This window comes from Rattus norvegicus, chromosome 20, assembly GCF_036323735.1.
Source record: "Rattus norvegicus strain BN/NHsdMcwi chromosome 20, GRCr8, whole genome shotgun sequence".
Classification (NCBI taxonomy): Eukaryota; Metazoa; Chordata; class Mammalia; order Rodentia; family Muridae; genus Rattus; species Rattus norvegicus.
Genome location: NC_086038.1, coordinates 26724511 through 26740894, shown reverse-complemented (window position 1 = coordinate 26740894; position 16384 = coordinate 26724511). Strand labels below are relative to the sequence as shown.

At 43.0% G+C, this 16384-nt stretch overlaps 1 protein-coding gene across 3 annotated transcripts in view; it reads left to right on the top strand.

Annotated features, from left to right (window-relative positions):
* The first annotated feature begins 883 nt into the window (after positions 1-883).
* The window catches only part of Dse (dermatan sulfate epimerase), a 78686-nt gene continuing 63185 nt past the window's right edge, over positions 884-16384 (top strand). The window contains exon 1 of one of the 3 annotated variants that reach the window (NM_001108933.1): positions 884-1318. Coding sequence is in view for 1 of the 3 variants with exons in the window: in XM_008772900.4 (XP_008771122.1) it covers positions 1386-1599 (214 nt within the window). In the remaining 2 variants the exon portion in view is untranslated. Of the gene's footprint in view, positions 1319-1365; positions 1600-4647; positions 16062-16384 lie in introns of those variants that run through there. The other 2 variants (XM_008772900.4, XM_039098904.2) reach the window with 2 other exon arrangements.

Here is a 16384-nt window from a genome sequence, read left to right as displayed (position 1 = left end):
GGGTCTCTATAATTTGTCAGGACTCGGAGCACTTGTAGCAAACGTGGTGAGAGCCCAGGGTTGAGTAAAACCGCCCATTCCGATGAGTTTTCTTTTCTTTCTTTCTTTTTTAAAAAAAGATTTATTATATTTATATGAGTACACTGTAGTTATCTTCAGACACACCAGAAGAGAGCATCAGATCTCATTACAGATGGTTGTGAGCCACCATGTGGTTCCCGGGAATTGAACTCAGGACCTCTGGAAGAGCACTTAGTAGCTCTTAACCGATGAGTTTGTACTGGATGGCTACTTTTCATTGAAAGAATAAACACGAGTTAGGTGCATTACACACACACACACACACACACACACACACACACACACACACACACACGGCGGGGGCGGGGGAGAGAGAGAGAGAGAGAGAGAGAGAGAGAGAGAGAGAGAGAGAGAGGAAGAAGGGGAGGAGGGAGAGGATGAGGAGGGGAGGGGAGAGGAGAAAGTTTCCCTTGTGAGCTGCAAAATCCAAAGGATCCTTTATCAGGATCCTTTGCTGATTAAAATCAGTTCAGTTTACAAAGGTTTGTTGCGATAGGATTCCCTGTATTTTGCTGCTCCACTCTAGGCGACAACTGCTTCGGATTAGGTGGATTTTCTCCCTTCCTCTTTGAGAGTAAAACTGAATTCAGGAAAGAGGGGGAAGGGAGGGAGGCGGTCGGGGTGTAACTATTTTGGAGCCTGGAGAGGGGATTGGGCACTAGCGTCGGTAGTGGGATTCTTTAAATTCTCAGCTTTCCTCTTCCAGAGCTTTAGAAACGAATCGGCTCCTCCTCCTCCGGCCTCCCGACGTTATCTTTCCTTTGGGTGCGATTTCAGAGTGGAACCTGAAGCTCATGTCAGGAGAAATCAGAGCTGTAGGAACTAAAGCGGCGGGGAAGGGCAGGCTGCGTGGGGTCCCGTGGGGTCCCGGCCGAAGCGACGGGAAGGCGGAACCCCTCGCGTAGCCAGGGTCTGGGGCAGCCGAGGAAAGCTCCAGCGGAGGTCCTGATCAGGCCTGGCGGGGGTCCTGCTCTCCCCCATCCCCATCCTCGCCTCCCAGGCTCTGCTGACGTTGCGGCTTCCTCCGCCCCGGGCCCAGCCCTGCCGCGGCCCGCCCTCCCTCCACCGAAGGTCTCCGCCCGGTCCTCAGGGCCGCCAGAGACTGCAGCGGCGCACCCCGGGCGCGGCGCCCTGAGCTCGGATGGCTCGGCGCGCGCGCTAAGGAACGGACTCCAGGGGTCCGGAGCTCCTGCGCCCCACGGGGACGCAGAGAGAGGACGCCCGGGAAGACGGAGCGGTGAGTGATGGGCTGGATTGGGCCCTGCTCTGGGTCTCGCTAGAGGAATTTTTCCTCCCGAGACTCGATGGGTCTTCACCGGACCGGTCCCTACGGGCCAACTAGAGCCACGTCCCTCCCTGCGCGTCGATTTCCCGGCGGACTGAGCATCCCGGGCCAGCCCTGCTGGCTCGGTGATCTCCTATCTGGGTGCCCAGCCCAGAGTCCCCCAAACTGCAGCACGGAGTTTAGGAACGAATGGCCCGGACTGGACGGACTCCCGGGGCTCCCGAGTCCCACAGGTTTGCAGATAGCACACCCACGCTTTCCCTTCCTTTGCTCTGTACAAATTATCTAGGGATGGTGTTGGTCGTGTGTGCCCTTGCTGGTTGTGCCTGTGCGATCTCCGGACCGCAAAAGCGCAGAAAGCTGCTTCTGAGTCACCCCCAGCCGCAGGATTCCAGCGCTCCAGAATCCAACACCCCAGGGTGATTGGGTAACCTCAACCCGAGGCCGCCTGGGTTGATCGGGGGGCCCAGGAGGCGGGCTTGACTCGAGCTGAGGAGCGCTGTAAGCGATGCCACATGGGCCCAGAATCTGTCGAGGCTGGATCTGAGCTAACTTTGTGAACTGAGAACTTTCTCATCTCTCCTTTGAGGCAACAGCCTCCGCTTAGCCCAGCTGGCATTCTTATTGAAACCTAATCCCTTGCTTCCAATGCAAGAGACCAGCCTCTTTCACCTGGAATTCTTTAGGTCAGGAACTGACACGTTGGTTGCTAGAGATTTTCTAGTAGATTCTTGAAAAATATTTGGTGTTTATTGCTGCTTGATCAACGATACCTTAAGGAAAGAAGAATCTCCTAGAAATATTTTCATATTCTTTCATGTTACAGAAATTTCACTTTTTTTGGTTTTTTTTAAAAAAAACTTTATCTTTATTAACTTGAGTATTTCTTATTTACATTTCGATTGTTATTCCCTTTCCCGGTTTCCAGGCCAACACCCCCCTAACCCCTTCCCCTCGCCTTCTATGTGGGTGTTCCCCTCCACATCCTCCCCCCATTACCGCCCTCCCCCTAACAATTACGTTCACTGGGGATTCAGTCTCAGCAGGACCAAGGGCTTCCCCTTCCACTGGTGCTCTTACTAGGCTATTCATTGCTACCTATGAGGTCAGAGTCCAGGGTCAGTCCATGTATAGTCTTTGGGTAGTGGCTTAGTCCCTGGAAGCTCTGGTTGCTTGGCATTGTTGGACATATGGGATCTCGAGCCCCTTCAAGCTCTTCCAGTTCTTTCTCTGATTCCTTCGACGGGGGTCCTATTCTCAGTTCAGTGGTTTGCTGCTGGCATTCGCCTCTGTATTTGCTGTATTCTGGCTGTGTCTCTCAGGAGAGATCTACATCCGGTTCCTGTTGGCCTGCACTTCTTTGCTTCATCCATCTTATCTAATTGGATGGCTGTATATGTATGGGCCACATGTGGGGCAGGCTCTGAATGGGTGTTCCTTCTGCCTCTGTTCTAAACTTTGCTTCCCTATTCCCTGCCAAGGGTATTCTTGTTCCCCTTTTAAAGAAGGAGTGAAGCATTCACATTTTGGTCATCCTTCTTGAGTTTCATGTGTTCTGTGCATCTAGGGTAATTCAAACATTTGGGCTAATATTCACTTATCAATGAGTGCATACCATGTGTGTTTTTCTGTGATTGGGTTACCTTACTCCTATGCCTATGAATTTCATGAAGTCATTGTTCTTGATAGCGGAGTAGTATTCCATTGTGTAGATGTACCATATTTTCTGTATGCATTCCTCTGTTGAAGGGCATCTGGGTTCTTTCCAGCTTCTGGCTATTATAAATAAGGCTGCTATGAGCATGGTGGAGCATGTGTCTTTATTATATGTTGGGGCATCTTTTGGGTATATGCTGGGTCCTCAGGTAGTTCAATGTCCAATTTTCTGAGGAACCTCCAGTCTGATTTCCAGAATGGTTGTACCAGTCTGCAATCCCACCAACAATGGAGGAGTGTTCCTCTTTCTCCACATCCTCGCCAGCATTTGCTGTCACCTGAGTTTTTGATCTTAGCCATTCTTACTTGTGTGAGGTAAAATCTCATGGTTGTTTTGATTTGCATTTCCCTTATGACTAAAGATGTTGAACATTTCTTTAGGTGTTTCTCAGCCATTCGGCATTCCTCAGCTGTGAATTCTTTGTTTAGCTCTGAACCCCATTTTTTAATAGGGTTATTTGTCTCCCTGCGGTCTAACTTCTTGAGTTCTTTGTATATTTTGGATATAAGCCCTCTATCTGTTGTAGGATTGGTTAAGATCCTTTCCCAATCTGTTGGTTGCTGTGTTGTCCTAACAACAGTGTCCTTTGCCTTACAGAAGCTTTGCAGTTTTATGAGATCCCATTTGTTGATTCTTGATCTTAGAGCATAAGCCATTGGTATTTTGTTCAGGAAAATTTCTCCAGTGCCCATGTGTTTGAGATGCTTCCCCACTTTTTCTTCTTTGAGTTTGAGTGTATCTGGTTTGATGTGGAGAGAAATTTCACTTTTAATAGCTCTCTTTTCAGTTTTTACATTTTAAAATAAATGACAGTATCAGTGACGTTTTAAAAAAGATTCATTAGTATCATTTTAAAATTATGTGTCTATCTGGCAGTACGTGTACAGGACTACAGACAGGTGCCTGCAGAGCTCAGAAGAGGATGTTAGATCTGCCAGCCTGGTAGCTACAGTCTGTTGTGAGCTTCCTAGTGTGGGTGCTGGGTACTGAATTCCGGTCCCATATAAGAGCAGTACCAGTTCTTGACTACCAAGCCAATCTCTACCATGTATGAGATGAAAATTTTGTAGAAGATTTTAGACTATACTACTAAAGAGAACTACAAAATGTAACGTGCAGAGGAAAAGTAAAACAGGATCACCCTAGAATTTGTTCACACATCGCTGTTTTCCTTTAAGGATCCTGTACAGATGTGGTCCCTTTTTTTAGCGTAGTAAATTCTGCTCTATTAAAAAGGGAGAAAAGGTTGGATTTAATATGTGACTTACTTTAGTGACCCTCCTTGTCAGCTTAACCAATAGCATGAGTGTGGGTTAATAGGATAGGGAGGGTACATGAGAAATAGCCCCGACTTTCTTGGAGTGTCTTTGTTATAGAAAGAGAAATACATGACTAAGCAGTAAGTAAGGTGGAGGACTTGAGTGTCGAAGGAGTCCTTTAGTCATTGATTAGAATATGATATCAGTTTCAATTTCAATAACTACACAGAAGCACTGGCCTACAGAGTACATTTTAACATCCAGACTAAAAAGAGGCAGTGAAATCATCCAGCAAAAGAGTTTTTTTTTTTTTCTTTTTTTTTTCCCGAAGCTGGGGACCGAACCCAGGGCCTTGCGGTTGCTAGGCAAGTGCTCTACCACTGAGCTAAATCCCCAACCCAAGAGTTTTTTTTTTTTTTTAAGTTCCTTGATAAGGAGGGAAATTGGCAGCAGGAAATCTTTGCAAGGTGGGGTTTTTAGGTTCACTTCCTGGTCCTACTGCTGGATGGATACGGATTTCACATTTCTCCCTCTGAACTTGGAGCCTTAGAAAGAAAACACATGATAAGAGATATATGGGTTTGCCCAATTAAATCAGCCTCGTCTTAGTGAGCAGTTCCTGTGCATGTATCTGCTTTAGTACTTAGCAGTAGTTCACAAATCAGCTGGTATGGGGAGCATTTCGATGAGGTAAGTGGTGTGTCTTGGGACAAGAGGTTGCAGTGCTGTCCTGGAGGGACCTAGGGACCATCCGTCACAGAACCTTAGTACTGTCTTAGTATAGAAAATTATTTCAGTCTCTGAGACAGCTTTTAGACAAATGTATTCTGGGATGAAACAAGGATTTTTTTTCATTTATATTATTTGTGAAATTTATGTTATTTGGGATATTTTGCTCTTTATTTCTTCTTGCCTTGGTTCCTCTGTGTTGCATGAGAGAAACATAATTCTCAACATTATGATTCAAACAAGTGGAGAGGGGCTGAGGGTTTGCCATCCTAAAAAAGGGAAAGTCACCTGAGGCGTTTCTATGACCAACAAACACTATTGAAAGAATGTCTGACATAGGACAGGGTCGTTCCTATTACTATATTTAGTGACTCGAGCTTTTCTCATATTGGATTTACATTATCTTTTCCTATAGTGATTTGCAGACTAAAACTCTCTGGAGGTCACTAAACTACTAGCAGATGTTTGAACTGGACAACCCGAATCTGTGTACCTGCAGCCTGGGGTGGACATGGGAATGAAGCTGATGTCTAAACCCAGTGTACTCACAAGGGAAATTATCTTCCCATAAAATCCATATGATGAATGAGTAACAGAGCGGGAAGTAGAGGGCAGAATCCCAGGTGCCTGAGACACTGCATGCAGTGGTTTGCTGGTAGCAAGAGTTAGAAATGGATGTTTCCAGAATCCTTCTCTACTGCCCCATTTTAAATGGAAGTTCTCTTCTAAATATTAGACTTGGTTTTGGAAGAAGATATTTATTTCTATGTGTATGATAAATAAATGTAGCCAAAGGCTGTTTGTTGATGTTCTTTGGTGTTCAAATGGGAGATTTGATTAGTTGGTGGTGAAATATTTCAGAAATAGAAGCAAACCAGAAAGTATTGGGCAGTGTGATACAAGTGGGTCATTACTTTTACTAAAACATCATCTATAAATCCATAAGCATTTAGTCAGGCAGACCAGCTGTGGGGAGACAGATCAACTTTACTTGGGGTGATTCAAGGCTTATATAGTTTTCGGGATGAGGGGCATGAGGGAGCGGGGTACATCTGAGAGGGGCAAAGGTCATTCATTGGCTAAAGGCTTAAAGTACCAAGATGCCTCAGTAGCATGGGGAAGCTTTTCAGGAATCTTAGGTGCTACCTGGATGGGTTCTTACCCAGAGAAAGGAAGTTGGACCCATAATCTAACTAAGGCTACATGACTTTCTGCAGATAGATTTGAGCTCCCCAAACAAGGTCAGAAAAGGAAAAGCTGTACTGGTAAAGATAGTCTGCCATTTTGCACCAAGCCTAGAAGGCTATCTGGGCAATGGTAGATAGGTTGGACCTTAATTAGCGTGGCAACGTAGTACTCTTTCATTTTGTTCAAAGCATCCTATTTAACACTTTAGCCTAGTGGAGATGGAAAGTGAGGTAGGTTCAGGTTTTGTCTTTATTTTAGTAGCGTGGAAATACTGAAGGTAAGGAACACAACCAATTTACAGGTAGTCTGTGATATACCCTAAATTGAATGAGACAGACATAAGTTGCACACATAATACTACTGTGTCCTCTTGTAACTCCACACTCAAATTGCTAAGGGCTCACATTTCATTTTTCTGTAGATCTGTTTTATTATATTTTGTAGTTATGCTTCTTGGGCTTCTGCAACTATTTACAGATTCCCTTTTGTCCTCAAGCCCTCCTCTTCCACCCTCTCACCCCATCTCTGCTTGGCAAGGGTCTCATTGCAAGGCCTCTTCTGACGCCTGCAGAGCCCCAGGCTGCTTGCTGAGTTCTTGTGAACTAGCTTTGGGCTTTAAACTGCCTCAGGCAATCTCAATAGTGTTGCTAAACTGCACTATAAAAACAGGCTGCAGCCTTTTGAGGGCTGAACTTCTGGATTCTTTTTCAGATGCCCACAGACCTGCCAGAGGGAACTGATTCTTAGAGCATGTTAGGGTTAGAGAAGTTTTAGTTTGGAAAGAGAAGAAAAGATGGTGAGGCCATCTGTTTATTTCTTAAATGGAGTCATTTATAAAGTTCTTAACTCAAGAATAACACTGAATTTTAATGTGTGTTAAGATTATCCTGGGGTTTCCTTCTGTGTGTTTCAGTTTACTTGGAATCATCTAGAAACATGATCTTAGTAGGAATGTTAAACTGTTTTTAAAAGAGCAGAATTTCTATGGTCAGTAATATTTATACATTTTGATGAGAAGCATTTTATAATTGAGAATATTTGATAGTCAAGTTAATATTAGGTGAGCGAAAAATCCTGCTATTAAAATGTGACCAAGATATGTGCTACGAGATGTTACATGGTGCTGGGAAATCTGAACTTAGATCCTAATGTTTATGTGGACATTTTACTGACTGAGCTGTCTCCCTAGCCCCTTGTTAGCTTTAATTACACATATGACATATCATCTGTGGGCAATTAGCATCTATCGACTTTGTCCCAGAGTCAGAAAGTTTGTCCCTGAATGTCTACGTCTGCATGCCAAACAAAGCCCTTTAGAGCTTATTTGTAGAATTAATAGTGATTGTCCTCAGTCATTGTGGAATATACTAAATATATTAAAATACTCAGTGTTTTACTTAACTGACAAAACTACTTTTAGCAAAAATTGGAAACGCGTGGCATGCTGCAGATACTGATGCAGGAGGATTGTTTTGAGTTCCAGGCCTGGGTGTATAGGAAGCACAGAGTCATCCAGGACTTCATAGCATGGCCACTCTCAAAAATCAAGACTAAATATAAAAGACTTTAAAAAAAACAAAACAAAAAACGTCGAGCCAGGTAGTGGTGGCACAGGACTTTAATCCCAGCACATGGAAGGCAGAGGCAGGTTGATCTCTCTAAGTTTGAGTTCAGCCTGGTCTACAGAGCGTCTCCCTAGACAGCGAAGGCTACATAGAGAAACCATCTTGAAAAACCAACCAAACAAAAAAATTGAATAAGCCCTGGTCAATTTAAACAGCTATCATTTGAATCTTTCTGCCTGAGATATTTTCAGGTCATACACACATGCCAGAGGGTTGTAAAGTTGTATTTGTTGATCAAATCAAGTGCTTACATTTTTGCCTTTATGTGCAAGAACAATAGTAGCAAAAGTTACTACGTAGTAGGCATGTAGTAGACATACAGCACATATGGAAGAATCTCTCAGGAAAGTTGAACCAGCATTTTATAAACCTTTAAGTAATTTGTGAAGGAAATATGCTCACTGTTTGCATGGCTATAATATTTCCCTGATTAAGTAGCAGGCCATGGTCCTGTTGCTGTCTGGTGGCTGCTAGAAGACCAGGGTGTTTGCTCCTGTGTTAGTGCTAGTTGTATAAGTCTTGTGGAAAACCCAACAATTTTCAGATCATGTTTCTAATACAGTATAGGTTGCCTCTCTGTGGAATAACTGAGTAGAAGTCGTTCACAGAGTTCTCTTCTAGAGTGATGTGTGAAGAGGGATACTACATTTCTAAAGCTACTTATATCCAGAGGTTGCCAGTGACAGGTAGCCCAAGAACGTAAGTCACTGATGGAGGTCAAAAACTTTTCTGTGCCAAGGTTCAGCCCAATACACAGAACCAGAGTGAAACCAGGAGCCCGTGTAGGTGCTGGCCTTTCTCACAGTGCTGACTGAAAACTGTTTTTGAAGCTCTGATGTTTTTAATTGTTTGAATGTATCTGTCCAGCAGTAGATTTCTAGAATTCCACAAATTCATGGAAGACTCTTTCTTTTAGCAGTTTAGTGACATCATTCCAGGAATTGTAAATTGGGCTCCTTTCTCCAGCCCCAGGGACAACCCAGCTGGGGCCAGATGACTTTTATAACTACTTGGTGTGGTTCTGCTTCTCTCAAGGGATGGGATGACCAGGCAGAGAGGAAAAAGTAGGAAAACTGAACAGTTATTTTTTCATCTTCCCCTAGGAAAGAGAAGGGGAAACAAACATGAGGCTATCTAAAGTGATTTCTGCTGACCACAGCAAGTCTCTCCTATGTTTTTATCCCTTAGGATGATTTCTGTAGGGCTTTAAGTTCTTTGGGAAGGTTTACATCCTGAAAAAATATGTGGTATGGTTTTCTGTTCATCTGAAAACTGAAAGTTGCTGCTACAGATTTTTCTTAGCAATTTTACTAGATCTAGTAGTAATTGGCCAGTTAAAGTAATACTGATTATATAGTTTCTAGAACCTTCATTCAGGCAGACACTATATGCTTTATTTTCTTCTTCAAGGAGGCCTTTTTTTTCTTCACATTTAAAAGACTTAAAGTAACATTTTATTAACAACCATTGACTTGGTAGACACATAGTTATTGCCACATTCACATTGTCTAACATCCATTTATTTTATCATATTATAGTTATTGCCATATTCACATTGTCTAACATCCATTTATTTTATCATATTATACCCAGCTCTCTTACCACATTTCTTGTTTTCTTCCCCCACCCCACCCTTAGTTGTCTTTAAAAGTCTTAGCATCAAGCTCCACTGTTCCATTGAACTTTCATGCATGCCTTATACTTTTCCATTTCTATGTGGGAATTTTTGGTTTGTTTTGTCTTTGATGGTTATTGTGTTTTAATAGGTAGTATCTCATGTAGCACAAGATGGCTTGGAACTTGCTGTGCAGTAGGGAATGGCTTTGAATTTCTGACCCTTTACCCTATCTCTCAAGTGCCAGGTTTATAGGCCCATGCCACCACGCCAGGTTTATCTGAATCATGGTAGACTCTGATTGGCAGTCGTGAGGGAAGGAATCTCAGTTGTCTTACAAACATGCTTTCACCATTCTTGTGGTCACAATAGGAAGGCTGCAAATGCCAGAAAGAGCCTCTGGAAACGTCACATAGGAAGGCTCTGTTATAGCCAGAAGAAGGTGCTAGATTCCCCAGAACTGGAGTTACAGATGGTTGTGAGCTGCCATGTGGTTCTGGGAACTGATACCAGGGCCTCTGGTAAGGTAGCTAATGCTCTTAACCACTGAGCCATCTCTTCAGCCCCCATAGAAAGGTTCTTATAGGAATGCTGATGGTTAAAAACAATAAAAAAAACCCAATAATACTAGTGTTTAGAGACCTTGGGAACTTTGTTTCATGTTGTTTAAAAAGATAATTTAAAAAATGTCGATTCTATGGCTTCCAGGTGTTACTTTAGTTAAGATATAATTATGTGGAAAGTGCTGATTTTTGTGCATTTTTTTTCTATAGGAAATGGGAAATATGCAGTGAGCTGAGATGAACCAGTTTGGGGGATGCCATGGGCTAAAGATGGTCAGTGTCTTGGACAGTTGCCGTAGTACTTCCGCTTAGGGCCTGTGCTTGCCACAGTTCCTCCTTTTCAAGGAAAATTGGTTTGGAGTGTCCGAAGGCAACCTTGTTACCTTAGTTCATGGTGCCTTCTTTTGGTCTCTCTCCTTTTATTTCTTTTTATCTTTATCTGTTTACTTTATGTCTTCCACAATGTACAGCCTGTTCCCAGGAGACTACAGAACCACTAAGGACTGACCCGCTGATTTTATTTAACTGCCCAGTTATTCTTATACTCTCGTTTGAAATTTCAAGATCTGCCTTTCCCACCCAAGGAAATTATTATTGGGGCCACAATCTGATCCACACATTACGTTTAAATTCATGAAAGTTTGTGGATTTATTATTATTATAGAATTATTCTATAGACTTTAGTGAAAAGTAGCTGAGTGGGAGATATAAAAGTAAAATTTCACCTCAACATGTGAAATTTCATCTTTGAAGTTTGAGGTTATTAGGCCTCTTCTCTTTGTTGGGGAAAGTGTGTCCAGCAGTGAAAATTTAAGTTACTGAATTGCCCTGGAATGAAAAGCCATGTAGTGTTGCTGGGCCAGCAGCGATGGAAGGAGGCTGTTACATAGATTCTTCCTTGTGCACCTACGATTCTTTTCCCCCCCTAGTTGGTGAAGTCACTCAGTGTTGGTTCAGTGACTGCAAGTTTTAGAAGCAGTGGATCTGTGTTATTTAGGAAAGAACACTTTGATGTCTAACTTTGTCCGGTGTACTTTTGAACTTGGAGAATTAAACACTAGGAACTAGGCCTGCATGATAGGAACATTGGAAGTTCTTAGTGTCTGACAAGTGTTTACCAGGCATTTTTGTGTTTGAAAAGATGTCTGGGTGGCAGGAACAGAGGAAGCATGCAAAACAGATATGATGTGGACTTTGGCCTTGAAGAATTTAAAATATGCTTGGCAGATAATGACTCTGGAAACTTAATGAGATCTGCTAAACTCTGAATGGACTACAGGGCCACAGGAAGGAAGGGACTTGAGAAGATGACAGGCAAGACAGATAGCAGCTGGGAAAGGATGAGGAAGTGGGCCCACAAGGGCTTTGTGCAATAAAGGGACTGGGTAGGACAGCACTGCAAATGCATAGGCCAAAGAGCAAAGGGACAGGAACAGGAGGGAGCGGAAGTGGAATGGCTGAGTTACTACTTATTATCTCCTTGTATGCCATGTTCTCTTTGCCCCTTCCTTCGCAATGCTTTTCACTGTGTCCCGTGTGTGTGTGTGTGTGTGTGTGTGTGTGTGTGTGTGTGTGTGTACACATACATGTATGCTCCATAGTGTGTGTATGGAGGCTGGAGTACAGCTTCACATGTGGGTTCTTTCCTTATCCTTTGTTTGAAGCCATGTCTCTTCGTTGCTGTTTGCTACTTCAGATGCTTGGGATTCTTCTGTCTCTAACTCCCATCTTGCCATAGGAACTCTAGCAGTGTAGATGCTCGCTACATGCCTGGCTGTTTATGTGACACAAACTCAGGTCCTCAAACTTGTGCAGCGAGACCTTTGAGCCATTTTCTTAGCTCTGTCACATATACTTGGAAAGGCTTGTGCTCGACACTGTAGGAGAGAGATGATTAAACCCTTGACTCCCACCAGCCTGTCCCTGAGTAGGTGAGATTTACCTCACATTCTGTTGGGATCCACAGAGGACAATGTGAGGTGGATATCTCTGTCAAATGGAGAACTGAATGCTTTTGGAAAGAGGCTAAATATGCAATCTCAGCAGTAAGGGTTTACTAAGGAGTCAGTAGGCAAATGAGTAGATAGGGTCACAGCTGTGCAGTAAGAGAAGCTGCTGCCTCCCAGCTTACCGTTAAGGATAGGGTTCTCTAAGTAATTGAAGAAGCTGGAAATATCCCTCAAACAATAAAGTTACTTGTGATGAAGATCAAAGAGAATATGTAGACAAATGGCAATTTTGAATGATGAAAGTGCAAGGGACACTCACAGTGTCACTTAGAAAGCCAAAGTGTCCCCCTGGATTGAGTAGCTGGTTCCAGCCTACTTGTGGATTGGGAGAATGTGACATTTGTCTTTGGCAAGAGAGCAGGACAGAGAGTAGGTGTCAGTGAAACAGTCAAGTTACATCATAGAACTTCAACTTGAAAGGATGTCTGTGGTCATTTGAGCCAAGACATGAGAAGAGCTTGAAAATGGGAGTCCTCTCCCACAAAGGCACAGAGAATTTCATCAGATTTGATCACAAGAAGCAACTAGGAGAAGCCAGCTATGAGTAAAAGATCGTTGAAGTTTGGGTAGCAGAAGTTACAGAGTAGAACAAAGATGTTGCTAGCATTGTTAGAATAGGATGCTAATGACATCGCAAAGGACACTTGACTCACCAAGATGAGGTTACAGACCCTGAAGTTAACATTCCTAATGTACACACCCACAGACACAAATATTCAACATTTGTCTGTTTCCAGCTTTGAGGTAGACTATATCTCCTCCTCTTCCTCTCTTCTCTTCTCCTCTTTCTCCCCCTTTGATCTTCTCTTCTATTCCCTTCTTCTAGTCATAACTTTTTGTGAAGTCCCTACTGGGAGCCTTGCTCATTACCACACATCTCAGCCCTGGGGCATGAACCTGTCAATCACTGCCTTATAGACAGGTAACTGACTTAGGAATGTCTGTGGGAGCACTTCATTTGTTCTGGATATCCAGGCCATCCATCCCTTCTTCTATATTCCTTTGTGGCCTCAGAACGTGTTTCCTGATAGAAACATGGCTATAAAATTACCATAACTTTCTTAGCACAAACTGAGGACAAAGTAATGGAAATGGTATAGAGTATGAATTCTCTAGATGAAATTCTTGAAATTAAACTTTAAAACTAGTAAAGCTAATAGTGCCTCTACACCAAACCATTAAATTGTGGTAATTATCACAGGAAATTTCACAATAGACTTTAAATTTCACAATAGAATGATATAAATAAGACGGATTATGCCAACATTATTCAACCAAGAGCCCATTGAAAGGCAGTGGATTGCATTAAACCTATGTAATGGACCAGGTGTCTTAGTGGTTTTTTAGAAAGACCCGAGAAGACTCATGAAAACCCTGTGAAGAATGTTGGGAGACCAGGCGCGTTACAGAAGTGAACTGTGATGGTAGTCACACCAGGCTCATTATTGATGTTATAGAAGGACAAGGGTAACGCCAGCCAGCCACAGGCAGCCTGGGGTAGACTAAGTGGGATGATTGGGAAGATACTGTGTATGACTGTAGCTCTAGGAAACTCCGGTGATCACCTTGAGCAGCCCTAGAGATGCCAACATTGTGGTATGATTTACACAAAGATGGTTTGTTTTGATAGTCAAAGGTTTTTATTGCTTCTTTGAGTTCTATTTAAATAGCTGTGGAGTTATATGAATAGCTACCTCTGAGTATTTAACAGCTTACATCTTGACATAGTAAATTGTTGCTTTTCCTAAATGTTAAGCACTCTGTATCCCAATTCTAGCCATGCTGGCCTTCTTAGTGTTGGTATTCTGTCTAAGCTCCACCCCCACAGCTACCTGGCAACAGCCAGGTATGCTCCGCCCCACAGTTGCCTGGCAGCAGTCATCTGTGCCTGACACTATATAAGGAGCTGCTTGCCCCCTCCTCACTCTCTTGCTCTTCTCTTCTCTGCCCTTTTGCCCTCTTCCTTTTTGTCCCTTCTCTCCCCACCCCTCCCTTTCCTCCATGTGCCCATGGCCTCCTCTACTTCTCCCCCACTTCTACTCTTCTCTCATTAAACCTCTCCATGCGGAACCATGTTGGCTTGGTGTGCTTTGTACGGTCACGAGCCGAGATTTAGACCTCAACACTTACTGACTCTAATGTTTTTCCCCTACTGCCACCATGATATGCTAATAACCCGTGAAGATGCCCTGGGAGGTTTTTAAATAGTGCAGTGTTTATTCCGAATTGCGATTGACCAGTATCACTCTAAGGCTAATGTGAGAGGGAAGAATTGAGCCTAAGCGGCTTTTTAAAGCTATTGCAGGTAAAGCATGGCATGGGCTCAGTTACTAAGTAGTGGTAGAACTGGTTGGACTTGAAGAAAGAATTTGCTCACAGTTTAGTTACAAAAAAGGAAGGTATAAACTGAGAGAAAGGGACTCTGGCCTGAATCCCAGCAGCATTGGTTGGGATAGTAGCTGGAGGTGGATGAGGTGGGGCCTGCCTGAGAAGTCAGTTCTGTGTCTTTGGGTTAATTGTGTGGATGTGGACTATTGTTCACAAATCTAGACTCTGGTATTTGAAGTTTGACTATGATTCACAGGAGGGTGTCTGCAAAGAGCCCAGGGATTTTTGAGATTCAAAGAACTGAAATCTGGGGTACAAAACTGAAAATGAAGATCAAAGACATGTAAAAATGCTCAAGAATATAGAAAGGCAGCAGAAGAGGCAAATTTATTATTGATGACTATTTGAAGGCTGAAAAAGAAGTGGAGGCTTGCTTGAGATGGCTTAGAGGATAAAGGTGCATCAGGGACCTATGTGTTGAAGGAGAAAATCGACTCCCTCAGACCATCCTCTGGCTTCCACATTCACACTGTAGTATGTGCTGCTCCCCCAATAAATAAACTAGTAATAAACTTTAAAGACTTTCTAGTGACAAAAGTATTGTCACACCACACATGCAATATCACACATCACGAAGCTACTCATAATTACTAAAATAATAAATAATTCTACCAAAGGGATCAAAAAAAGAACATGATGTGAATTTGGAGGTTCCTATAGCACCATTCAACTTGGTGACTCATTAGGTGGACAGCAGAATTTATTATAACCATAGTTTTGTTTAATATATTGGCAGAGGTAATTGAGCAGAAGGGAAAAGACACACAAAGCAAATTCCCCCAAAAGCCAGGAACAAGCTTCTGGGTTGTTTCCTCCACTGTAGGACAGCATGCAGTGTTGCTGGCCGGAGAAGGCTGGGTTCTATAACTAGAGTTAAGTCAGCTGTGCCTGCAACATCTGTATGCTGAACTCAGCTACTCAGACTTCATCCTTACCCCACCTATCCTTGTAGCACAGACATCTGATCAAACTAGTATCATTTGACCACTAAACTTATACAAAAACAAACCTTATCTGGGGAGAGTAATCCGGGGTCACAGAGCTGGCTCTCATGGGTTACTCACCAGTCAGCTTCCTGGTTTCATTCCAGGTTGTATAAGGTTTGAGAGTTAGGGTCTGGGGATTTAACCCTTTCCTGAACAGTCTGATAGGCCCATTTTTGGGAGGTGGGGTAGGGTTAGAGGATAAATTGGCAGATCCCAGAAGAGATACAGACTTACCCCAATTTTACATCATTTTAAGACATATGTAGCAAAATTCGTAAGTGAGTGAACTAGAGTTTATGCAAGAAATGTTAGATTTGTTTCACATTTCCCAGAAAAATCTATCACAGATGAGGTTATGACTCATCCATAGAATTTTGGAAATTTTGTTCTAGAAGAAGAGAGAACTAACTTGTAAAATATGTGTGGCATTGGCTGGATTTGGGGAAGAGGTCAGGAGATGGGAATCTAGTCTAGAAGTTGATGATTAGTCCTAGAACAGAGTTTGCATCAGGAGTTTTGACGAAGCAGAACAAAGTTGAATGTAAAACTTGATGTAGAAGGCCCAAGAAAGGAATTAATTGAGGGTGCTTTCAGAGAACCAGACTGAGAAAGTGAGGTAGGTGAGTTTTGTTTTGAATGGAAGATAAACTTAGTTTTACTTAATATATGTTCTCATTGACAGGAAGTGGAAAATGTATTTTCATTAAATGTCACATCTGTAGTCAGTCTCTCTCTCTCTCTCTCTCTCTCTCTCTCTCTCTCTCTCTCTCTCTCTGAGACAGGTTCTCTGTCTACAGCCCTTGCTGGCCTAGAACTCATTATGTAGACCAGGCTGCCTCAGAGATTTCCTGCCTCTGTTTGTGACTGGAACTGCTGTTTCCCCATTTGGGTTCTTGTTCTGTGTAGGCACATACATTTCGTGAATCTTTTTCTATAAGC